Genomic DNA, 25,119 nt, shown 5'->3' with positions numbered 1-25,119 from the left:
GCTTCCATTTGGGAGCACCACATCATGGAGCCATTTTGCCCTTAGATGTTAGAGATAAGATCATGGCAGTGGTTGTCTTCAAAAGGGAATGTTGACTTCTCAAAATGGAGTGCAATGCCCAATAATGAGATCACGGGAGGCATATGGGTAAGTGTCCAAGCTGCAAGTAAGAGCAGAGCCAAATGCCACATATTGGAGTCAGTGCAATGCAATAAACCCTGGAGAACTTACAGAGGCTGTAAGTCACTGTCATGGACATGACTTCCCATAGTCAAGATGAGCAGTCTGAGTGGGGGGAGGGTAGTCAGAAGAGGAGGAAAGAGACATGCCTCTTTCTCAACCAACCGAAGGCAGTGGACTACAGCCCCCCCTTCTCAGAAGGAGTAGAGACTGTACTTTATCAGTACAGCGAGAGCAGGCTGGACGGAGGCCAGTTGTCTGAGGAGCAGCCATTAGTCTCCTAACAGGGGAGGGGGAACTCTTCGTCAGAGGAAGAGGTGGGAGATAACCCTGAGAGTCCCAGGGCTCACAGAAGAACAAAGGTGAAGGAAAGGCATCAATCAAAGAAGAAGAGGGGGGTGCTTTCATGTTTCCTGTTGAAGGCGCAATTTGAGCTCAGATGCCTCAACTTCATCTTGATGGACGGTCGCTAGTGTGAGCAGCTCTGAGGTTAATGGCTGTATACAATAAATCTTCTTGTAAATACAACTACTGCGTGCTGATTATCTGAGCCGGCAGCCTGCCAGATCCTGACAGTCACATAGATCCCAAAGAAACAAAAATACGATCAGCGCGTTTCCTTACTAAGATATTCCAGAACAATTATGCAAACAGGATGAACTTTTCAGTTATCCCATTAACAGTGTACAGTGGTACCTTGGTTTTCGAACATAATCTGTTCCGGAAGACCGTTCAACTTCTGGAACGTCCAAAAACTGAAAACTCAATACGGAAGCCTCAATACAGAAAACTCAATATGGAAAACTCAATACGGAAGTTGCATGGCATGTTCAACTTCCAAGGCACATTCAAAAACCGAAGCATTTACTTCCAGGTTTTCGGCGTTCAAAAACCGAAATGTTCAAAAACCGAGATGTTCGAAAACTGAAGTACCACTGTATTTGCACCAGTGTAGGTCTACACAGCAGGACCAGCAGCACTTAACAATGTTGATCAAGTGTGTGTTTTATGGGTTCTAGCTGCAGAATTTGTGTGGTGGCTATTGGGACTGCTTTTCCAACACCTGCATGGAGAAGGAGCAGTGTCTGAATCATTCCAAACTTTAAATGCACTATGTAACTCCTACAGTTTCATAAGTAGATAGATATTTGCTGATATTAAAACATGGAGATGCAGACTTCCCAAATACTCTAAGGCACAAAGTGGAACCACTCAAAGGCTGTTTGGCTTCCTCATACATGTCCGCTGTATGTTTGGACAAGCATGTTGCACCTTCACTTTTTAAAAACACATTTTGAGCCTCCCTCACTAATACTTTATCATTTTAAAAAACAGATTCAGGATATGATGTTTGAAAATGCAATGGTACCAAAAAATGAGATGCTGGCGCAATTTGAATTCAATCTGGACGTAGAAGAACAAGACAGACAGCAAGTGCATAGTGAAGCAGAAGTGGCAAGGGTAAGGTGAACTTGTGGGGAGAGATTGCTGCAGAAGAGAAACATTGGGGACAGAGTAAAGAACTAGAACACAGGAACACCAAATGCCGGCCAAAACTTTTAAAGTTACCTAAGGCAGGGGTGGGGAACCTCTTCTGGTTGATGGGCCAGATCCTTATCCCCCTACCCTGGGAGAATCAAACTTGGCAGGTGGCCAGCTGTATCCACTCCACCACCAATCAGACAAAACCCCACACTGTAATCAGCACACATTCTTATCTGCAGGCAGTTATCTTAACAGGACAAGCAGACTGACACAGGCAAACAACACACCCAGCTCTTGCTGGCTAGGAGATCAGGCCAGGCAGGGGTCAGGGGTCAGAGTAGTGCAAACCAGCCCTTTCCTACTTAGTCCTCCTGTAGGTTTGCTTAGCACATTCTAATATATATATGATTTTCATCTAACCTAGTGGAATTTGTATCCTTCTCATTTGTTCTTTCTGTTATTAAAAAAAGGTAAAGAAGGATATAGAGATGGAAAATCTGGCCAACTGCTATTTACGTGAGATCATCAAACAAGAGTGTTGGGATACCATGTCGGTTAAAGGGCGTTCAGTTAAGGTAACATCTATTTACTTTTTCTTTCAGCTTGGTCCTGTTGTAATTAAAGTACTGAAGTAAAGTACTTAACAGAGCAATTCTATACATGGCTACTTGAATTAAAGCCCTTTGCTTTCAATGATGCTTACTCCCACATAAGTGTACATGCAGGATACTGTCCCATGAGCCAGAAGATCTCGTGGACAAAACTCAATAAAATATTAATAGTAAAAGAATGGCAGCAAAAACTATTGGAATATGCAGAAATGGCGAAACTCACCAGAAGAATAAGAAATCAAGATGGCAGTCTTTAATTTAGACTGTTTATCGTTTATTGAATATTAAAAAAATTATTGTGAAGAGATACAATCATTAGCAGGATTAATGTAAAGACGTGCAGTGAGATAAAACCAATTTTGAATGTATGGGATAATTAATAATTAGGTGTAAATTAGGAGATGCAGTTAAGACATGAATATAAGCAACTGCAGAAAGTGGGGGAGGGAGATCGAAATGGGGTATTGGAATTTGATGTAAAATGGGAAATGATAAGTAAAATTTATATAAAAAACAGAAATCAGAATAAACATAGTAGGAGCTAAAAAAAAAAGAATAATAATAAATTTGAAAACTATGCTAATTAGGAGAGAACTAGACTCAGTTCTGGGTCCAAATGACATGACAAGCTATGATAACTCAGAAGCTAAAGCTTCCAAACTCCTCCTCTCCATACATGAAGAGGGAGCTTGCTTTGGCTTGTTCCTGCTCATTCACATTGCACTAAATTGTAGTCTAGCAGGCTGTGCAAACACAGCCAAAATATTAGTTGCATTGCATCATATTGACTTAATAATTCATACGTGCTGTTGTTTTTTTCAGGCCAGAGATACTAATCATAGCTCAGACAGAACTGATCAAAGGGGAGATTTTTTAAGGATCTAGAGAACAGGGCAGCCTAGAAAAGCTCCAGGGCCTTGGTGAAAAATGAACTATGCAGTCTCTTAGTTTGTCTGGTCAAATTGTGGGAAGTCTCCCAGTCCCAACAGCCCATAGTTGTTGAATGAGAAAACCCCAGGTTCAATCCCTGCTATAGCCTAGGGAAGTATCCTGACAAACCTGAAGAGATGCTGCCAGAGTAGACAACACTGATAGGGGGACTCAGTATGATAACTTCCCATCTTCCTGTGTAAGGCTTCTCCATATTAGCAGGTTATGACTTTGAAATCTTTATTTTGTTACAATTGGCAGGAGCTGACGTTTGTATTGTTGGTGTAAATTTTCAAATGAATGGACAGAGATTGCACATGTCAGTGTTGAAAATTTTCTGGAAGTAACATGAAAGAATCTCACGCACACAGAATCTTTATTTCCCCCTTCTCTACCCAAAAGGCCTTCCACTCATCCTGCGAAGTTCAGAATTACCCAATGAAAGAACAGAGTCCAGAAGAACAGTACATGTTGGAGAGAGTTTGTTATTTAAAGAAGATTGAATCAATAGATCTAAAGGTAGAATCTCTTTACCGCTACCAAAAATAAATCCCCATCCACATGTTAAGATTATATAATAACTCTAATGTTCAAGGCCATCCTCTTAGAGGTTTCCCATGCTGAATGAAGTGATATTGTTTATTATAAACCTTACACCTCATAATTTAGAATTTTGCTCTTAGAAATACTCCCTCATTAGCTCTATATCCTTAACCATGAATTTAAAACAATTGCATCTACTATGTGTCTGAGCAATACAGACAGAAAACTCCTATGAACAGTACATATGAAACATAGCAATTCATGTTAAAATACTTGAACTTCTTGGAAACATATAACATGGAGTACAGAAGTCAGTATTCCCATGAGTTCAGGGTAGTTGCCCTGAGATTACTGCTGCCCTGACTATTAAATAAACTACTTTTGTCAGAGTTTAGCTCCTTGAATTCCTGCCTTTTTCATCTGAGAGGTTTCCATTAATCTTTTAGGGCCAAAACAGATTTTATGTTACTCATTAATAGCATGAGTAGCATCTGTGATGGGGGGCACTTTGGATCAAAACAGTAGGATGGAAGAAAGTAGTACCATGGTCCTGATCAGAATCCCTCCCTCCCTCCACTGCTCCCCCGGCATCTCCTTTGTGCATGAGAGCTTTCCTCCAAATAAAAATATCAGTTGGGGCTGGGGGTATGCAGGTCAGAACTGTGGAAATGGGGCCAAAAGTTTAAAATAAATCTCCCCCATCCTATAGCCCTAATTCAGATCAGGACTCCCTGCAGCTCCCATTTACTTTCTGAAAATATGTTGTTGAAAAGTTGTTGAATGAGAAGTGTCATTTCTGTTTGCATAATGTATACTATTTATTAAGGATTCACTGTTCATCTCCAGAATTCCTCTTCATTATGCCCTTTCTGTATTTCTGCTTTTCCCATCCCTAAACACGAAGAACTCCAAATTAGACAACTGAGGCTAGTAGCAAACACCTGTAATCTGAGGCATGCATCTAATGAAGTAAGCTTGTCAAATACTCCTGAGCTATGTAAACTAATCAAATTTCCACATTGTTACTTTATTCTATTATTGGCATCCTTTCTTTTTTCCATGAGACTCAAGAGAGGCTCCAGGGAATCCCCCATCCAAGCACTGACCAGACCCAGACATGCTTTGCTTCAAAATGTTTGCTTGCCATGTGCCTTCAGGTGATGCCCTGTTCATTTTGTTTTCAGGCACTCACCTTGCATATATGTCTATTTTAATCTGAAAAATTGTTTCATGCCAAATTCTCAGATATGTGTTCTGTAGGATCCATATGATTTTGGCACCATGTGTTCAATTGTTCTAAGCTGCTGTGTTGTTTTATACATATCTAGCTTCGAAGGCAAATCGTTGAATTTGAATCTCAACCTTCAGTCATTGAAGGGGAAAAGACAGAGGAAGGGGAGAAGCAGGAAGAAGAAAAAGTAGATGCTCTGGTGGGGAGCCTGAGTTCACTTTATGGTGGAAATACATCAACTTTATACCACCAGCTAGAAGTGCACACTCGAGAGGAGAAGATTAATCAAATTCTATTGCTACGGGTAACTTTTTCATAGGTGTTTGCTTATTATTTCATTAACTATATCTAGTCAAAACTGCTCTTCAGTGTCCTCTGATGGGATAGGGGTTTTTGCTGCAAAACTGTTCATACTATCTTATTTCTTTGGAATTTTGATCCTTCATTTACTTGCTTTTTATACTCTCTTTTTTATAAAAGGGAATGACAGAATGCAGGCCACATAAGCAACAAATGTGGCTGCCCCATTATCACAAATTTTGCTTGGAACCTGTTAATTGCTCGGAACATGCTAGAATCCAAATGATATTTTAAGTCAGTTAATAATATTGATTAAGGAGAGTCCATCTTTGATACAAGGACTGAAGAAGATTGTCTTCTAGCTATGTAGTTCTAGGATTCTATTCAAAGGATAGTATAGTATCCTTTGAAAGTCAGTAAATATGAAATCCCTTGTCAGCTTAAATTTATGTGGCATTTGAATGTGCTCTGTCTATCTAATAACCCATCTTTTCTCCAGGGAACTCAAGGTGCATACATGGTTCTCCTCCTCCCCATAATTAATCCCCACATCAACCCTTTGCACTAGGATAGGCTGAGAGGCAGTGACTGGCCCAAAGTCACCCAGTGAGCTTCATGGCCGAGTAGAGTGAAGGCTCCTGCCTGATATTTACAGGCAGGGAGTTCCAACGTGTAGGGGCTGCCTCACTAAAAGATTGATTTCTTACAAGTGTACAACAAATATTATGTGGCACCTGTAACAGTGCTAGTTCCATAGACTGAAGCGGTTGAGTGGGCATGCTGTTAGGAAATAATTTTATTACCACATTTGTTCCAGAGTATAAAACAAAGCTGACATTCTTTGTTGAAACAACTTCTGTTGGAATTGTGCAAGATTTTGAGCTTCACAAAGCTCTTCTTTAAGCAGAATGAGGAAACTGAAACGATGCTTTTGAGTGTGTATTAAAGTGGTACCTCTGGATACAAACACTTCTGGTTACAAACGCTTCAGGTTCTGAGCTCTGCTAACCCAGAAGTAGCTGCTCCCGGAAGTAGCTGTCATTTTGGGGACTAGTCTACGGGTTTCATTATGCGGTTTAGAATTTTACCACATAGCTTTTGCAGTATTGCTGCCATCTTCTTACCTGTTATTTCAGAACATCATTTACAATGTGAAGAGTCATTTCAATAAGGAGTTTGATGCAGTCATCCGAATGAAAGACCTAGAAATTGCACGTGTTCAAGAAAGAAACGTTAGAATCGCAGAGATCCTGATGCAGCTGGAGCTCCAAGAAGAAATTTGGGTGCCAGTTCTTTCCGAGAAAGAGAGGCCAGATCAAGCACTGATCATTCTGGACTCAGAGGTCGAGTATATAAAATTCAGATCTTTCTTGCCTTGAACACTAAAAGTGCACGAGTAACCAGAGGAGCTGCATCCCTTCAAAGAGGATTGAACATATCTGGTGACATTTGTCATGGCATATACTTTGGCCCTGGTATTCCTGGGCAGGCAGATGGGGTTACTTGTTTGAGTGCAGGGATGGGGAACAGGGTCCAGATGCAGGCTGGATCCTGAGCTTCCCCAGCAGGCTGCTAGGACAGATGGGTGGGGCTGCCCAATTGGCTACTCAGTGTGTAATCAATCCCAACAGGGCTTGAGGTTCTGCTTCAACATTGTGACCTTGAAGATGTACCCCTTACTGTAGAATGTGGGTATTTTAGGGTATAGACTCTACAAGGCCATGAGAGAGTCCAGTATTGTTGTCAAGCAGGGATGCTAAGAAAATGACTGGTATTTAGCAGGTAGGGCAGGGACTGTGAATTCTCAGACAGCCTACTTGCTGAAAAAGCTGAATCTGAACGTTTTGTCTTCACAGATCAAAGTGGAAAAGTACTTGACCCCATTGCAGAAAGCAAAAGAAAAAATTATGTCTAGAGTTCACTATAAACGACGTCTTGCTGCTCAGGTAGTTTGGTGACAACAGGGTTTTATTTTCTAAACTTTTCACTTCTCTCACCTCATGCTCCATTTCTACATTGTTACGTCTTACTTTGTTCTCGCTTTCAGGAGGACAATGCAAGAGAGCGTGGCCTTATGGACATGATGAATGGAGTCCTTGAAATAAAAAAGGAAGATATTTTAAAGATGGTGAGTCCTGTTTTTATCAACTCGTAGCTAAAGCAAGACTTCACATGACAACAAATAAATATAGCATTAATCTCATAAAGAGAGACCTCAAACACTTGTTCTAGGAAACTGATATCATTCAGCACTAAAAGTAGCCCTGAAGCTAAGCAGTGCTTAGATAGGTGTGGCCACCATGGAACTACATGTATATCATGCTGCCTTGGGTTCTATGACTGAAAAAGATGGGATGTAATTGTAAGAAAGTAAACAATAAAAATAGATTGGAGGGGTATTGACAACTCTGTGGCTGGGCTTCCCCCCTGTGGCATGATAGTGAATTAACTCCACTCAATATGCCCCAAGAACTCTCCACTCATGTCTTTTGTAATGAAATGTCACTTGTGTCCAGACTCTGTGTGGGGGAAAAGCCCCTTTCACTTCAGGTAGCAGCCATAAGGCAAGTTTTTCCTATAACTGGATGCACAAGGCATCCCCAGTTGTCTTTCCCCCAAGTAATCAAAGTGTACCTAAGGGCAGAACAATAACCTCTGTGGCATGCAACTAACAATAGATCAAGGACCCCAAATTTCACATTCCCATACTTATACAGGAAAACAGATATGTTGGTGTAACGTGTAAACTAGGACATGGGTAGGCTTGATAACAATGAAAATGACTTTGAAGAGGCAAAATGCTTCCACTTTTGATCACAAACCAACCAAAATTCCCTGTGACACCTGAACCTGGGAAACTGTGGTTCATTTAAACTATGGTGAGAACGAACCAGGATCCAAGTGAGGTTTCAAAACCTTGGTTTCCCCCCTCAAATTCTAGTATAATCTAACCACAGGTCCCCAAGTTCACACCCATGGGAGAGTGTTGATTGTTTAAAATTAAAAGAAGCAGGTTTCAGTCTCCTTGAGGGTGTGGTATAGTGGAGAGGAACTGTGCAAATGTCAGGCCTACACAGCAGCAGTTCATTGATTATTTCCATCATGATATTGCGTGTCACCAGAAAGTAACATTCTGAAATTCAAGGTATACATCCTTTAAGCATTATAATGTTAATAAATATCCAGTGCTGTTTTTGAAACTCTCTCCCACTTTTATATATTCAGGAGATTCCAGCACCTGCTTTTACAGTAAAACAAGAAGCACTGTGGAATGAAGATGAGAGAAAAATATATAAAGAATATGAGAAGAAAGTTAAGGAACTGAATGAAGAGAGAGAGAAACACAGAAAGGTAAACAGAAATAAGATGAGAAAGAGGATTATCAAGGTTCTCAGCCTTTAAAAAGTATTTCTACCTACTTTAAGTAAATCCAAATCTAGTATGATTAGCTTGAACGTTTCTACAATGAGGCAAAATGAAAATGTAAACCATAACTAGCTTTCCAAGAATTGGGTATTGTCATATTGTTAAAAACTATCTTATCAGTGTTTTTTTACTCAAATTGTAATTGAACAGAGTGAATAATTACCGTATTTTTCGTCCCATAGGACGCACCGGCCCATAGGACGCACCTAGTTTGGGGGGGGGGAATAAAGGGAAAAAAATTTTCCTTTATTTTCCCCCCCAAAACCAGGTTGGGGAATCCAAACCAGGTTGGGGAACAGCGGGATGGCAGCGCTGCACCTCCCCGCTGTCCCCCGAGCTTGTGGGGCTGGCACTGGGGAGAAGTGCGCTTCTCCCCAGCGCCAGCCTCCAAACCAGGTCGAGGAACAGCAGGATGGCAGCGCTGCAGCTCCCCGCTGTCCCCCGAGCTTGTGGGGCTGCCCGATGTCTGCCCAAAGCGTGGGGTGCTCTGCTTCAGGGCGCCCCGCACGCTGGGCAGCAGGCTGCTATCTGCAGCCTAGGGAGCCCTGCGGGAACTCCCGTGGGGCTCCCTAGGCTGCGGATATCTGCCCGGGGACGAGGCGCTCTGCTTCAGGGCACCCCGCATGCCGGCAGCAGGCTGCTATCCACAGCCTAGGGAGCCCTACGGGAACTCCTGCAGGCTCCCCAGGCTTGCTGATAGATTGCTGAAGCCTGGAGAGCGAGAGGGGTCGGTGCGCACCAACCCCTCTCGCTCTCCAAGCTTCAGCGAAAGCCTGCATTTGCCCCATAGGACGCACACACATTTCCCCTTCATTTTTGGAGGGGGAAAAGTGTGTCCTATAGGGCGAAAAATACAGTAGCTATAAGCACAATAGTATTAGATGAGCAAGAAAAATAACAAACTTTGCCCTGCATTTTTAGATTGAGAAAATCAAGTTGCTATTCATGGCCTGTTTTCGCAACTGGACTATTCACATTAAAATTAATTCGCTGGAAGTGAACAAGTCTTAATGTAGTGAAGTTCTCAGTCAGTAATACGAGGTTTCTTGGATGACCAAGAAACCTCGTATTACTTGACTTAAATGTTTCAAAGGAACAATTAATGTTGTGAAATAGGCCTAGAACTAAAGAAAATTGCAAACAAAATATACGGCATGGGATATTTTTGGGTTATTGGTAACCTGGATAGAGAATACATTAATCACATCAGAAATGGGCATATTTAAGCCAAACTGTGGCTGCTGAGAACACCAGCCTTTGAAAACTGGAGACAGTTGTCAGCTGGACCCACTGGCTGCCTTTCTCCATCAATCTGGGTTTTTTTCCTGGTTATCACCTCTTATTCATTATTTTTGTTCATTCCCCACCAAGGGCTAATTACCTGCTAAATGACTAATAAGATAAGAGAAGATGCCATGTGTCTTCAGTGTTTCAAGCTCGGCTTGTTCTTACAAACATGAACATCTAGAATTTTACATGCTTTAAAAACAAAGTATCAGATTTTAAAAGAAGCACAAACAAAAAGTTCATTGAGCCGCAATTTTACATATAATCTGTATTCAAACACAGTACCTTTACCCCCTCCCCCCCCCTTAGATTCTGGACACTGAATTGAGGAAACTTCAAAGTTCTATTCAAGAAACTACACAATCCTTTGATGAAATTGTGACAAGGCTCTTTGAGAAAAAAGTCAACTCAGAAATGGTTATATACCAGGTGAGCGTCTGCATGTATTCACCAGTGCTACTTCCTTACAAACTACAGTCTGACTGTTCCTTTTTGAAACCTTTTCCCAGGAGGAACTCAAAATAACTAACCTCCTTTACTCACTACTTTTGGATGAAGAGCTGAGCACAAGAGAAGCTGGGCTCCATCACTATCTTAATAAAAAGAGGAAGGAAAAGGTAAAAATAATTTTTGGAATTTGACAAAGTACCTGCTTCTTAATGGAATCTGCCCAACACTCTACAGTAATTCTCTCTGAAATCTCTCCTCTTACTGAATAAGCCACCAAATAAATAGATACTCCGGTATATAAAAGGTAAGGTAAAAGGCCCATGGACGGTTAAGTCTAGGCAAAGGTGACTGTGGGGCTGCAGCGCTCATCTCACTTCAGGCCAAGGGAGCCGGCGCTTGTCCACAGACAGCTTTCCGGGCCATGTGGCCAGCATGACTAAACCACTTCTGACACACTGTAACACTGTGACGGGAGCCAGAGTGCACAGAAACGCTGTTTACCTTCCTGCCACAGCAGTATCTATTTATCTACTTGCCCTGGTTTGCTTTTGAACTGCTAGGTTGGCAGAAGCTGGGACAGATCAACGGGAGCTCACCCCATTGCGCTGATTTGAACCGCTGACCTTCTGATCAGCAAGCGCAAGAGGCTCAGTGTTTTAGACCATAACGCCACCCGTGTCCCTTTTTTACCCCTGGTGCTGTGCATGTTACGCTCTCCTTCTATCTGTTGATGGCAATTTAGTATCTGTGTGAGCATAGAAACACTGTTAAAGAATGTATTGAGTTTCAAGGACAAGGGGCTAATTTTTCTGGGAACGGTTGTATGTACATTATTGCTCACTTGACTTTTTCTGTTCCAAAAGTAGTCAATCATATCTACTTTTTTGGTGTAGGTAATATCTAATGAAGCAGTTAAGACATCCAGAGCAGAAGTGGACGCCCACAGAGAAGCCTATGACATCTTAGTTGTTGAAGACAAAGTAAGAACCTTAAAACCAGATCTCCAAACTGTTCAGCTGAAGCTGTAGGATTAAAACTCACAAACTGTGTTGAGATTACTTGGACTAAACTAATTTTACATTCAAGTAATCCAACTCAATTAAGTTGTTGATCACATGTAGATCATTCCTATGTAGAAATGGTCTGTTTTATAAGCAGTACTAGTACAAACTGCCATTGTACTATTTTGTGAGTAAATGGAAATAAATATGCCTAGATATTTGTGAAAAAATTCGTGAGCTAAGACCTAAATAGCTAGAGATTGCATGGACTTGACTGGTTTTCACTTGGTATTTCTTCTTATTCTCTCCACCATTCTTTCCATAACACTCTGTTTATTTATAAAGCACCACCAGTGTATTTGACATTCTAAAATGTGTAAGAGGACAGCTCCCTATTGGTTTTTTTAATTAAGCTTGCTGTTATAAAAATGAAATGTGAGGGCAATGTTGGCCTGAGATATATGAAATAAAGTGTTAAAATTATGCCTCTTCCCTACACTTTAACTGACTCATAAAGCTGGAGGTTGAGCTCAGGATTTGGGCACTGCTTCAGACTGATAGTAAGGTAAAGGTGAACAGTTAGCCTTGCTTTATGCCAGCCAGCACCTGGGCCTCAGGTTCCCCACATCTTGTTTATAGCATATTGCAAAGCTGCCTTGGTGAATGTCTAGATTCTGTTAATAACACTCCATATGCTACTAAAAAGTCAGCTTCTATACTCTGCAGCTCTATCAATGCAGGTTCTCAACTCCTTCAGTGTTTTCTATAGATCTTTCTCATGCAGGATGAGAACACTGTTAAACTTAGACCAGACTGACATAAGGTTGTGCTTTCCTCTTCACTGTTAGCTTATGGAACGTGGATTTAGAAAGGAATTTTCAGATCTTCCCACTCATCATATTGATCAGCTATTCAAACTTTACAAACGTCGACCAAGGTAAGCTTTTGTGTTGATCCCAACCTTTTGCTGGAGCTCTTTGTTTTTTGTTACAGTAGAAAGGAAAATACTTTTCCATGGGTGGCAGTGTTTTATTAGAAACAGTATAAATTGCTTTCAAAACCAGCAAATAGAACAGGATTGTAATGATGCCAGAACCATTATTATAAACTATCAGCTTACATTGTTCATCTTGGCAAACAAATAGTTCTTGCCTTAACTGGCACCTTTTTCCTTATTAAACTCAGTTCCATGCAGTTTTTCCCACATTATAGCTTGCTCAACTAGTAAGACTCAGCTTGAGAATCTGTGAAGCTCAGCAGTGGCTAACCTGTGACTCTCTAATATTTTTGGGCTTCAACTCTTTCCAGTCTGTGGACAGCATGGACAGTGGCTAGGGATTACCACTCCAGCAACTTATTTTCAGTGGCGTATTATTGTGGCTTTGAATAACTCTAGGACCTCCTTGACTTTTCCTTTCAAGTTTCCTTTTATCAGTCTCCTCATTTTGGGGAAGTTTCCTTTTTTGAAGTCAAAATTTGATTGAACGTATTGGACTTTCTTGGCCATTGTCCACTTTCATCTATGTTAAATATGATAGGACCATGGACACTGTTCCCAGTTAGTTCAACACAAACATTTTACTTCAAGTCCTGGGTTCCATTTACAATTAAGTCACTAAGCCTCAAGCTGTGAAGGTGAGCAGTCCATACTGCCATCCCATTGCTCCATGGAAAGGAATGTAGGCTCTACGGCTGGTCAGTATGTGGAACTGTAAAAGTAAGCAAGTAAACAAGAAGGTAGCCAGTAATACCTACAAACTTTGCAAAAGAAATACAACTAGAAACAGTGATCTTAATGACAAGCATCCTTATTCTGAATGCATAAGCAACCTGTAGCAGAATCCTTATTTGTCTGCTCTGTTCCATGGCGGAAGAGCTCTCAGGGCGAAGGTTCCAGCGGATTCTCCTAACCCCTATGGTGAACGGCCAGGCTCTGCAGAGGCTTTAAAGGCTGCTCTTGCCCATTTAATGAAGGGCATTGACGAAATGGATGAACCTGAAAACAAACCTGAGGGTCTTGACCTTCCCAACTGGGAACGTTTCTGTGAAGCTCGGCGAGCCAAGGTGGAAAGTGAACAGATGGTAGGGAAAGTTATTTGTGCTGTGCTTTGAAAAATATTCTCATAGTTGAACAACATTCTGGTAATCTGATCTGAACTGAATGTTATACCAGAGGTCAGAGTTCCACAATGCTCACCTGGTAGGAAATGTATGGGCAGGCTCTAATGATCCCACAAGGCAAGAAGCTCCTTTTTTATTCCTTTCTAGGCTTTGTATGCAGAGAATACATGTGCCAAGTCATCAGCATCACAACATCTTAAACACTCCAATAACAGAGTGAATAACAGTGGTTTAGCATGCTATGCTCTCAAGCTATATTACAAACACATGCCACTTTTAGCCCACAGGCTCCCAAAGTAGTGAGCAGCATCACAGTACAACAAAGGATACAAGCACAAGATAAGGGGATGATAAAAGAAAGCCTTCCCAAGCTCATGAGCACTCTCAGCAATCCTACATCCCACACACGAGAAACCTGAACAGACAGACTACAAGAGATAGTAAACATGTTTACCACAGTTAGAGGAATTAAATGATACTCTTACCTCTGAAAGCATCCCAAAGTATTAAGTTTAAACCATCAAAAGGGTGCAAGTTCTGCTAAAGAAATTGAATCATATATTCTGACTCTTGGCAAAGAAAAGGTTGAGTGGTAATGTGAACATGTTCTGCCACCCTGTTTGCTTAGGTGAAGCAAAAAGCACTGATACTTGCAGAAATGCAGACTTTCCTTCAGAAGAGGACTGAAGATGATGAGAGGCTACGGAATGACATTGAGCAAGTTTTTGCTGAGCTCAATCTGTAAGCTTGCTTTTTCCTTTTATGTTTACTGACATTGTGGTATTACAGCCTTAACAAAGGAAAGCTACACTGCAGTCAGTTCCACTGACTCCTATTGCTTAGTTTGCTTTAAAAAATATTCTATGCTAAGGCTAACTATGTAACTAATGCCACACCTAGTTTGGTCCTTGGAAGGGTTAATCCTCATTTTTAGCTACTAAGGTTCATAAGGTGCTGTTGTGATTAATTCCTCCTTTAAATTCATTTTCAGGCCCAGACTAACCAGTACGCTGAGTGCTTAGACTGCAATCTTACACCCATCTTGGGAGTAAACACAGTTATTTCTGAGTAGACATGTATAGGAATATACATTTGGAATATTGCTGGGAGTATTCCAAATACATTTGCCATAGTGTGATTTAGAACTATATATACCAGTTACTGTGATTTAGAACTATATATACCAGTTACTGAAAAAGTTTTTTCCCTTTGCAATTGTAGGCTTCGAGAGCAGAAGATGACATTTCAGCTAGATCTGATGGTCCAGTTTCTTTTTAAGCAAGGACAAGTAGAACTAGAGGGAACCAATTTAATACCAGATTACAGAGATGCTATTCTTATCAGCAGGACCATAATTGAAGAGCTGAACAGCGTAATCCGGGTAACTGGTCTTGTTTCAAAACTGAGTCTGTACAGATTTGCACTGAAATTCTAAATGGTGTATGCTGCACCCATGTAGTGTAAATTATCTCTGTGATTTTCCCATCTTGTAGCCATTAATAGGGTAAGCCTTAATAGTGGGCGAGTGACTCAAAAGCCAACACATTTAATAAATGCACAAAAAGGACCCTTCATTGGAATGTGGCTGCAGTTTCTGTTTTCTCTCATTACAGCTGGGATTTTAGAATTCCAGTCGATAAGTTCTTTCAGAAGTAAATAATAAAGCTATATATGGAGTTAATTTCTCTCCCAGGCTCAAGGAGAAAGGAAAGTTGCCAGCATGGTGGAAAGCAAAGATTTCCGTAAAGGGATATTTCAGCTGGAATGGGAACATAAAAAAATGCGGATGCAAGTGGATGATCTGAACCAAAAGGCTCGAGATATTCAAAAGCTGAATGTTACCAAACATCATCAGATTGTAAGTTACCGCTCCAGATTTTACTATAAATTGAACCAACTCTATGTTTCAGGAAAGTGATTTTTATTCAGTTGTTTATCATCTTTCATTAATTGGTGCATCTAAGAGTTCTACTCTATATGAAGTATGGTGTTACTCCAGTGACATCTTACCCCAGGAATGGTGTTTGTGCCTGGTATTTTGTGCATGTTCATTATTACTTCATAACTTTAGTATTGGCATGCTAATAATAATAATAATAATAATAATAATAATAATAATTTATTTGTACCCCGCCCATCTGGCTGGGTTTCCCCAGCCACTCTGGGCGGCTTCCAACAAAGATGAAAAATACACTAAAATGTCACATATTAAAAACTTCCCTGAACAGGGCTGCCTTCAGATGTCTTCTGAATGTCAGGTAGTTGTTTATCGCTTTGACATCTGATGGGAGGGCGTTCCACAGGGCGGGCGCCACTACCGAGAAGGCCCTCTGCCTGGTTCCCTGTAACTTGGCCTCTCGCAGTGAGGGAACCGCCAGAAGGCCCTCGGAGCTGGACCTCAGTGTCCGGACAGAACGATGGAGGTGGAGACGCTCCTTCAGATATACTGGACCGAGGCCGTTTAGGGCTTTAAAGGTCAGCACCAACACTTTGAATTGTGCTCGGAAACGTACTGGGAGCCAATGTAGGTCTTTCAAGACCGGTGTTATATGGTCTCGGCGGCCGCTCCCAGTCACCAGTCTAGCTGCCGCATTCGGGATTAGTTGTAGTTTCCGGGTCACCTTCAAAGGTAGCCCTACGTAGAGCGCATTGCAGTAGTCCAAGCGAGAGATAACCAGAGCATGCACCACTCTGGCGAGACAGTCTGCAGGCAGATAGGCAGCCTACGTACCAGATGGAGCTGGTAAACAGCTGCCCTGGATACAGATTTGACCTGTGCCTCCATGGACAGCTGTGAGTCCAAAATGACTCCCAGGCTGCGCACCTGGTCCTTCAGGGGCACAGTTACCCCATTCAGGACCAGGGAATCCTCCACACCTGCCCGCCTCCTGTCCCCCCAAAACAGTGCTTCTGTCTTGTCAGGATTCAACCTCAATCTGTTAGCCACCATCCATCCTCCAACCGCCTCCAGACACTCACACAGGACCTTCACCGCCTTCACTGGTTCTGATTTAAGAGAGGTAGAGCTGGGTATCATCTGCATACTGATGAACACCCAGCCCAAACCTCCTGATGCTCTCTCCCAGTGGCTGCATGTAAATGTTGAAAAGCATGGGGGAGAGGACAGAACCCTGAGGCACCCCACAAGTGAGAGCCCTAAGTAAGAACTACTTTGTGTACTGCCCAAATCTTTTGGTTTCTCATACAAAGTCCTAACACACTATTGAAAAATACTTACACAAAGGGATTCAGTTTGCATTGGGCAGCAAGGTTTAATGTCTGGAGCATCAACTCTGTTAGCTTGATTTTTCTCTGCTTTTAATCCCAGTTCTTAAATGCATTAAACTATGACAACCGAGTGAATCATGAAGTCTCAATAATGGAAGGAACACTCAATTTTCTAGATAAGGTAAGCTCCTTTTGGAAATATGTGCATGGAGTGTCTGCCTATTTGACACACCCACCTTTAACTCAAAAGTATACAACCACCCTTACCATCCTTAGTTTTGGCACTACTTCCTTCTGGGTTTTGGCTAATGCCATTATTAAATAAATCTAATTTGCTTCCTTCTCTATTCTCTTCTTCAGTGTACAATCACTACCACCATCCAAACAATCTGCCCTGTCTCCTATTACTATGTGCAGAGCTAGGCATATGTTGTCCAATTGTAAAAAGATTTTCTCATGCTTTCTTCTCCCACTGCTGTATACACCTACACAGCTTTCTCGCTTCCAGTTTGTGTGGTATCACTTTGTGTTATACCAGTATTTTTTATTAATAAATATAAACAATTTCATCAAGATTTCAGAACAGCTTACAACAATTATATATACAATAAAACTTGTGTTTACACAGTTTTCTTCATCCCCAAACTATTAAAGAGCTGCAAACATTTCAACACATCCATGGTAGCTAGCCCCACTGGCCCCAGTAAGATTTGCTTCAGTAAGGGCATATAGGATAGGATGAATCATCTTCAGTACTGAACATACATATTTCAAAGTTAAGTCTGTTAAAATGAGTGGGACTTAACAAGTTTTTACACAAACACTTTAGAATCCTGATCTTCCAGCTCTAAATGTTTTCACCCGCTTCCTCACCATCTTTTTATATTCCTGCTTTTCATGCAGAACTTTAATTTTTGTGTTAGTTTCATGCTATCAATATTGGATGTGTGTTTTAATGATAGTATTATTGTTGCTGTTTTATGCAATATATGAATGCAATTTACTTTGAGCTCTTATGTTAGCCACTTTGCCTGCAGCAGGGAAAGCTTGCAAAAAAATTATGCTAAATACCCAAATCTATTTTACCAAGGAAATAAAACTTGGTTTAGCAACTTTTCACTTAACAGTTCTCAAGCAGCTTCTATGTTTGCTTATTTTTAAATGACCAGGTTCACAAGAAAAATGTACAACAATGTGAGACTGTCATGAAAGAGCTGGAGAAGCAAATTAGTGTGAAAGACGTAGCAAACCGAAAACTTAGCAAGGAATTACAAGAAATGCTTGTAATTGTGTCAGAAAGGCGGCACATTAATGAAGCTACTGGTGAGTCACATTTGAAGGATTACCAGGTTATTTGACATCCTCTAACAGAAAGTTTAATCCACTGTTCATATCATTTTTCTCTCTCCTGAACTTCATCCTACAACACTCATACCAGTGTATATGTTATTAAAAGCATACAAATCAATCATAGAATGGTGGAAAAGTAACATGTGAATCAGGAGTGTGAGACAAGATCTTCATCACTAATTTCTATGACACTGATAAACTCTGCCCCATTTTTTTCCAAGATTATTTTGGGTTATTTCTATGATGGGGGTAATAGATTACACTACTCAATACAGCCAACTCTTGATATTCATCAGGATGCAAAGGAAATAAGTGTTTTATCAAATGCAAAACTGGAGCTAGTTCATGTTTCCATCAGCAGAATGAGAACTGTTTCAATGTTGTTCCCACAATGCTCCCCTTTAAACATATGAAGAAAGCAAATCATATGGATCAGTTTGTCAATCTGTTGCACATTCTATATGACCAGACAAATTCTATTTTTTAATTTTTTTTACAGACTCGGAGCTGCTTAATCAAAGGGTTTCTAAAGAGCATTACGAGGACATTGTGCAGAGACAGCAGCTTGTGGATCTTGCAAAAGCACAGGCACAGGAGTTGTCAGTCCTTCAAGCTGAAGTGGAGAGACTGAGAATGAGAACATTCCCAGCTTTCTTTGATGTGCAAGAGTTTTAGCAAGGTGATCCGTCCGCAACTAGAAGCAATAAATTTCTCTTGTGTTAAATAAAAAAGTGGGTTTTTCCTAAGCACATTTAAGATAGCTTTAGATATTACATTGCAACTCATTTTGATTCTCAAAAGACATATTATCCACTATGTATTTTACAATGGAATAAAAAAAGAAAAGAAATACCTATATTATATTGTGCTTGTTGTGTGGTGGTGAAACCTTTGAGGCTTGCCGGGATTCAAAGACAGTTGTCTAAAGCACAATACAGGCAGTGGGCCAAATGTTGTGCAGTAGGGATATGAACTTTAAATAAAGAAGTGTGTTAAAGAAAGTAGGACTGAGTAAAAACTTCAGCTAAGATGCAGGAAAAGCAGACTACACCACCTATAGATAGGAAAGTGGATTGGCAAAATTATAAGAAAGGAGGAACAGAGGGTTAAGAAATTATAAACCACAACAGGGCTACTGGACTTTTAAAATTGCAGCGGTGTAAGTGTGGCAGTTGTCTTCTATTCTAACAGCAGCTTTAAGACCTAAAGGGGCATTGAGAATCAAGGATAATGGGATGGGGGCTGAGTTTCACATACTGATTGAACTAATCGGGTACTTTTTGCAGCAGTCTTTTAATATTTAAAAGATTCAAGGATTCACAACAGTCCAGCAATGCAGCTCAAAAGCCAAATTTAAATTTTGAAAATATTTATCTTCTGATGTGTTAAGAATGAAATAGAAACACCCGTATCATGCATCTGTAAAGTCTTCTTCTGTTCTAATGTAATGTAACAGTTTATCATCTAATCCAAAACTGTCTATCAATTGAGTGAGACTTAATTTCCTGCTATCTGTAGACAAGGATGACTGTAGCTCATATAGCATTGCTTGGGAACTGGACCGCCATTTTGATATTAGAGACCGCAACTCTGTTGGGTTATTCTGCAAGAGGAAGACAAAAAAGCTGAAGTTGTTTGGTAATATCCCAGTACTGATTTAACAAACAAGCATACATCACATTTGACAAGTTCTCTCCCTTTTCTAAATCTGCAATATTTGAAAACTTAAGTGCTAGACCTCTCAACAATTCTTGGGAAAAAAAGTTAAAAGATTCTAGTGGAAAATTTACCTAAAAGAATGGCATTTTAAAATTATGTTTTATCAATCTTTGGTATCTAGTTACTTTGCATATCAGACATTAGCCTCATTTTGCAGCATTTATTTCAAGAACTACTTCCTATTTACACAGAATCATCAATGTACATAGAGAGCTTCACTTGTTCCATCAGCACAAGTACTTTTCACTGTGTAACTGAACCTCCCTTCCCATGCCCCTAAATCTCTCCTGGGTTCTCCCCCAACCCACTGGAGCAGATCTCGGGAAGGTACTTGAGGGTAGAGAAAGGGCGGGGGGAATTCTATTGCACAGAAAGAAATCCTTGGGCTAGCAGAAAAAATGCTATGGATACTGTACAGAACTGAATCACTGAAGGCAATTGACTTAAGTGTCCATTGATTTCAATGAGTCTACTCCAAGTATGATTAACATCACCTTCATAATTTTACAGAGCTAAAATGAGATATAATTTTTATTCAGGATAAGTCACAAAGGAAGAAAGACAGCGGGAGAGACACAAGGACTTGCACATAAACAAGACTTGCACATAAGTGCATTTTTTTGGTGTCAGCATCCTGTGTCTACAATAAGTCATTTCTATGGTTGACGATGGCTACACTGCAAAATGCCAGATGGGAGCAGCATTTGGGTTAATGTAGTACTTCACTTAATTGCAGTGCTAGAATTAAAAGAGAACTAAGGAAATACTGGAACACACATTTCCTTGCAGTACTTGCTTATTTCTAAAAGCTCTCAATAGGGCTAAAACAAAATGAACATTTTCAATTAAATACATTTTCAAGAACATTTTATCGTCTCACCTTTGATCTGTACATTTTGACGAGTTTAAGTCTTCGAAGAAATTCCTCCTTTTCCTGAATCTTCTTTGCTAACATTCTCTTTTCATCCAATAGTTCCCGTTGCCTGCAATTTGTTTCTGACCAAACTTCTGGAGAGCTTTGTATAGCTTCACTACATCCAGTATATTTCAATACACAGAGCTCTCTCTCTTGCAAAGCACTTTTCAAACACATGGTGGCATCAGGAACTTTTTCTAAATGTTCACCCTCATTTTGTGACTTAGAACATGTCTCTCCTTTAGATAAAGCCCTTCCTTCACAAGGACTGCCGTTGTTTTCATCATCTATTTTAAGACGCTTTGCAACAGTGAAAGCTGAATGAAAGGACCGTCTTGCTTTCTTCAATCGTTCTCTTAGAGTTGCACTCATTGGCTAAAGTGAATGTAATATGGGAGTAGCAAGAACGAAGGTTTTTTTTGTTAATAACAATGGTATATGGAAACAAAAAAAAAAAGCTACCTGCATGAACTGATTTTTGTTTTGTTTTATATATGCATGCATATACACATAACAGGCAAAAACAACAACACCCTAATGTTATCTATTATACCAAGCTTCCTCAAACTGCCCTCCAGTTGTTTTGAGACTACAATTCCCATCATCCCTGACCACTGGTCCTGCTAGCTAGGGATTATGGGAGTTGTAGGCAAAAAAAAACACATCTGGAGGACAGAGTTTGAGGAAGCCTGCATTATACATATCTTTCTTACTTTAAGCTTGGGGTCAAATTTTGTACCAAGATTTCTTTCTCTCATTTGCAGAAACCTCCAAAGATTCAGTGACATAACACCAGTTTAGGAGCAGCTAGGAGGGAGAGACATAATAAAAGCTACACACCTGTTTCCCTGAGCTGCTGCTGCTGCTGCTCTGAGCAGATGTCTCGCAGTTCTTTGGAGTGGAGCATAGCAGTGTAGATTTGTTCAATACAGGCGTTTCCATTTTCAAAATGCACTCAGTTGCTGGGGATAGAAAAAACCCCCTCAAAAGGCAGGTCTCACATTTACATTTAAGACACCATTGTTTTTATTCCAGTCAGCCTACAATTTCTCAAAATTGGAAAACTCAGTTCGTGAGCAATTGGGATATGCTTTGATATTAAAACCTTCACTGGTGGCTATGCTCAAAAGGCCTCCCCACCCCCCATGCAAGACTTCTAAAACCATCACATGGCAGAAATTCAACAGGCAAAGATATTTCATTTCATGAAGAAACAGAAAGTACAAGGAACACACCTGTTGCATTTCTGCTAAATGGATTAACGGTTTATTATTATTATTACTACTACTACTACAGTTATTATGAAAGGACTCCCAGCCTCCTCAGTGGCCGTTTGTCTTTGCTGGGCGGACAGTGGTCTGACTACTGACTTCCAGAACTGACGCGAACCGTCGACTCGCCAATTGATAGCGAAACTGCCCACCGAAAACTCGCGCGCCGTCCTAGGCATCGGGGCCTTTCCGTTCTGCGCAGGCGCGTCTGGAGTGAATGGGTGGGTTCGGGTGGGCCTCCTCGTGAATTCGAGCGGGTAGGAACTGGAACGCGGGCGGACAAGAAGCCCCGCCCCTTTGAGCAACGGTTATACTCCTCTGCCCCGCCCATTCGCAGACACACCAACTCCTTACCTCAGAGATGATAACGTCAAGTCCGAGGAGCGGGCGAGAGAGAAACACATCTGCTCAAAAACTCCCGCTCTGAGGGAAGCAGAGGAAGCAACAGGAAAGGGCAAATCTCGTCTCGCGGTCTCCCGGCGCCTGCGCTCTCTTCTCAGAAAGGGGGCGGGCCGGTGTGGGGCTGAATCGCCGCCTTATATCGAGGGGAGCTGAGCAGGAAACTCCTTCCTGTACAGGCTTACTCGGAGGAAGGTCCCATAGGGTTCAGTAGGGCTTACTCCCAGGAAAGTGAATGCTACGGTTTGCAGTGTTACGAAGTAAAACTCGCTTGAAACCGGCCGGGCTTCCTTCTGAAGTAAACATGCGCGGGACGGCGCGTTGGAAGGAAATCACCTCAGAAATAAAATACGCCGTGTTTTTTTGTGTGTAACTCGCTGGATTTTCCACAGAAAATATGAATCGGGAATAAACGGCGGGGGCGGGCTGCCAACGGTGTCGTTTGGATGCTGCGAAAAACTTGTATGCTTAACACACAATAAGCATCTGTCTTCTTCCCACCCTCCAATGTTGGTTGGGTAAATTGTCACTTTTGGAAACGTTATAAAACCACAATGGTTTTTTTTATGCAACAACAAAAGAGAGTAGGCACAAGGATGTATAAAGTCACTGATTCGCAGGGAGCAAATGAATAAGGAGGTGCTTGTTATTTGCACGTGCTGCTTCTGGGAACGATGCAGCTGTGATTTTGTCAAAAATAGCCGAACCCAAATTTCCTATCTTAAGGAATTGCCTAAGAGAGTCAGACTTGAAGGTGTTTACATTTTTTAAAAAATTATTATTATTATTTATTTATTATTTTGAACAAGGTAGAATAGGAAAAAATGGCTTTAAAAACTGGTGAGAGCTGTTTTAGGAGACTATTTGCCTTAAAAGTGAGGTAAAAATAAAACGAACAACAGTTTTATTGTGCACTTTATTGCTTGTTCACTTAAAAAAAAAGGAGCAAGTTAATTTACCTTTTCTAGATACTTGTATGGTGCTAAATGAAGCTGAGCAGCAGTTCTGTTAATATTTATCTGAAACGTGGAATTATGTGAGATTTACTTCAGAGTAAACCAGTGTTAAAAACTGAGATACAAAAGCTAGGAGCTAAATGGCACCTTAAATCTCTTTTTTATAACAAGAATACAAAGCTGGGAATGAATGAACTGCATATAAAATCTTATATTTTTCACATGGTCTAGTCTTCATTTGAAGACTGAAACAAACAAACAAACAAACAAACAAACAAACAAACAAACACAAAGCCATACTTCCCCTGCCTGCCCCCCTGATATTCTTAGGAGGGCCCCTTCTCCAGTCCTCAGAGAATGGCTGGAAGTGGGAAGGGTCTTTCATTCATTCAGTGACACTTTTAATCTGAAATACTAGGAGCAGTACTGCTTCCAGAGGTCAGAAACTGCTCACATTAATGAAATTCCCTGTCGCAAAAAGCGCCTAGAATAATGGGAGTTTCAAACACTGGAGTAAACAGCCTACAGTCAGGGATGGTCGTTCTTGAAATTGTTACTCAACATCAACATGAGTGAGTCACTCTCCAACATCATGCCAGTTTAATGGGACAGGAATTCATTACCAAACCTGCCTGTAACATGTTTATTGTGTTATATAAACACCACCTTATTGATCAATTAAGTTTTCATTTCAACAGCAGGGTTCAAACATTGCACAATCCATTCTATATTCTGTGAAGAGCACTTATAATAGTAATTGTGCTAATATTGGACATATGTAGTGAACACTAGAGTTGGGGCAGGAGGTGGTCAAGTTGACCTCTCCAATTGCTTCCCTAAGTCATTTGTCATATTGCATAGTTCAGTTGAACCTATTACCAGGCAGGAAATCCAGAACCTTCCTGTAAAATCCTGATGATGGCATTGTTACTCACCCTACTTAGGAAATACGTCTCAGTTTGCATCTCAAGAGATTTTCTACATTATATTGTTGATGTAGCTAAAAGCCAAATAGTTATGATTTACCCTGACAGACAAAGGACACTATGCAGTCATGTTTCTATAGCCTGGAGCATTAAGGTGGAGAAGCTTATGCAGTTACCTGGTGTTGCAGAATTTCCTTAGCTGTTCCCATTCCAGTATGGGCTTACAGTATATAGTTGTGGTTTTGCTAGTTGAATAACACTTGCTATTTGAACATTTTCTTATTTGTAAATTGCTATGCAACCTGGGCCACAGTCATGAATATGCTGTGGCATAGATCACTTAGATCAGTGGTCATTTCCTGTCCCACCCTTGGTTCTTAGCCATGTGGTGTGGGTGTGGGCCTCTCCTATTGTGGTGGTGAAGTGAAGGTGTAATCTACCTCTCCCTATGCTATCTTTGTACTTGCCAGCTTTTGTAAAACATATCAAGATGCTCTCTTTTCTTTTAGGGGATATACTTTTTGCCAAATTAATTTGCTTTATATATGTGTGTGTGTACACACACACACATGTACACACCTATCACAGCTAATGAGGAATGCTATTTTGCAAAATCCACTTGTCACCAACTTCTTATTCTTTGCATTTACCCAGTTTTGAAGGTCCTTGCTGCTCTTCCTTCATTTTATTATTGTTGCTGCTTAACTTGCCACTGTATTTGCAGCTTAAGTTTTGGGCAATACTTCATATGGCTGATGTCTAAGGAAAACTCATGGTTCTGAAACAAGA

At 40.8% G+C, this 25,119-nt stretch overlaps 3 protein-coding genes across 10 annotated transcripts in view; 1 reads left to right on the top strand and 2 right to left on the bottom strand.

Annotated features, from left to right (window-relative positions):
* Positions 1-11,191, bottom strand: part of CFAP58 (cilia and flagella associated protein 58) — a 165,275-nt gene extending 154,084 nt beyond the window's left edge. The window contains exon 1 of the mRNA XM_083441673.1: positions 11,188-11,191. The gene's annotated coding sequence lies outside the window, so the exon portion shown is untranslated. The remainder of the gene's footprint in view (positions 1-11,187) is intronic.
* CFAP43 (cilia and flagella associated protein 43) overlaps positions 1-18,993 on the top strand; it is a 46,896-nt gene extending 27,903 nt beyond the window's left edge. For all 3 annotated transcript variants that reach the window (XM_083441624.1, XM_083441623.1, XM_083441625.1), the window contains exons 21-39: positions 1,516-1,641; positions 2,136-2,240; positions 3,609-3,725; positions 5,078-5,284; positions 6,417-6,623; positions 7,137-7,226; positions 7,328-7,408; positions 8,506-8,631; positions 10,303-10,422; positions 10,503-10,610; positions 11,337-11,423; positions 12,293-12,381; positions 13,319-13,526; positions 14,194-14,306; positions 14,787-14,946; positions 15,259-15,423; positions 16,894-16,974; positions 17,963-18,116; positions 18,643-18,993. In XM_083441624.1, coding sequence (XP_083297750.1) covers positions 1,516-1,641; positions 2,136-2,240; positions 3,609-3,725; positions 5,078-5,284; positions 6,417-6,623; positions 7,137-7,226; positions 7,328-7,408; positions 8,506-8,631; positions 10,303-10,422; positions 10,503-10,610; positions 11,337-11,423; positions 12,293-12,381; positions 13,319-13,526; positions 14,194-14,306; positions 14,787-14,946; positions 15,259-15,423; positions 16,894-16,974; positions 17,963-18,116; positions 18,643-18,818 — 2,520 coding nt within the window. In that variant the 3' untranslated portion in view covers positions 18,819-18,993. The remainder of the gene's footprint in view (positions 1-1,515; positions 1,642-2,135; positions 2,241-3,608; positions 3,726-5,077; positions 5,285-6,416; positions 6,624-7,136; positions 7,227-7,327; positions 7,409-8,505; positions 8,632-10,302; positions 10,423-10,502; positions 10,611-11,336; positions 11,424-12,292; positions 12,382-13,318; positions 13,527-14,193; positions 14,307-14,786; positions 14,947-15,258; positions 15,424-16,893; positions 16,975-17,962; positions 18,117-18,642) is intronic.
* Positions 18,994-19,417: 424 nt separating this feature from the next.
* On the bottom strand, positions 19,418-24,869 carry SFR1 (SWI5 dependent homologous recombination repair protein 1). Of its 6 annotated transcripts, none has more exons than XM_083441675.1 (4): positions 22,404-24,869; positions 21,619-21,740; positions 20,743-21,153; positions 19,418-19,746 (listed from the first exon to the last, which is right to left on the bottom strand). In XM_083441675.1, exons 2-4 carry the CDS (start codon positions 21,718-21,720, stop codon positions 19,555-19,557), a joined length of 705 nt encoding a protein of 234 aa, XP_083297801.1. In that variant the 5' UTR covers positions 21,721-21,740; positions 22,404-24,869; the 3' UTR covers positions 19,418-19,554. The 6 variants fall into 6 exon arrangements, with proteins under 6 accessions (XP_083297801.1, XP_083297800.1, XP_083297802.1 ...); XM_083441674.1 differs by lacking the exon at positions 22,404-24,869 and adding an exon at positions 22,149-22,395; XM_083441676.1 differs by lacking the exon at positions 22,404-24,869 and adding an exon at positions 22,202-22,314.
* Between the last annotated feature and the right edge of the window lie 250 nt (positions 24,870-25,119).

Source organism: Podarcis tiliguerta (assembly GCF_965153285.1).
Source record: "Podarcis tiliguerta genome assembly, chromosome: 5".
Taxonomy (NCBI): domain Eukaryota; kingdom Metazoa; phylum Chordata; class Lepidosauria; order Squamata; family Lacertidae; genus Podarcis; species Podarcis tiliguerta.
This window is presented reverse-complemented; position numbering and strand designations above follow the sequence as displayed.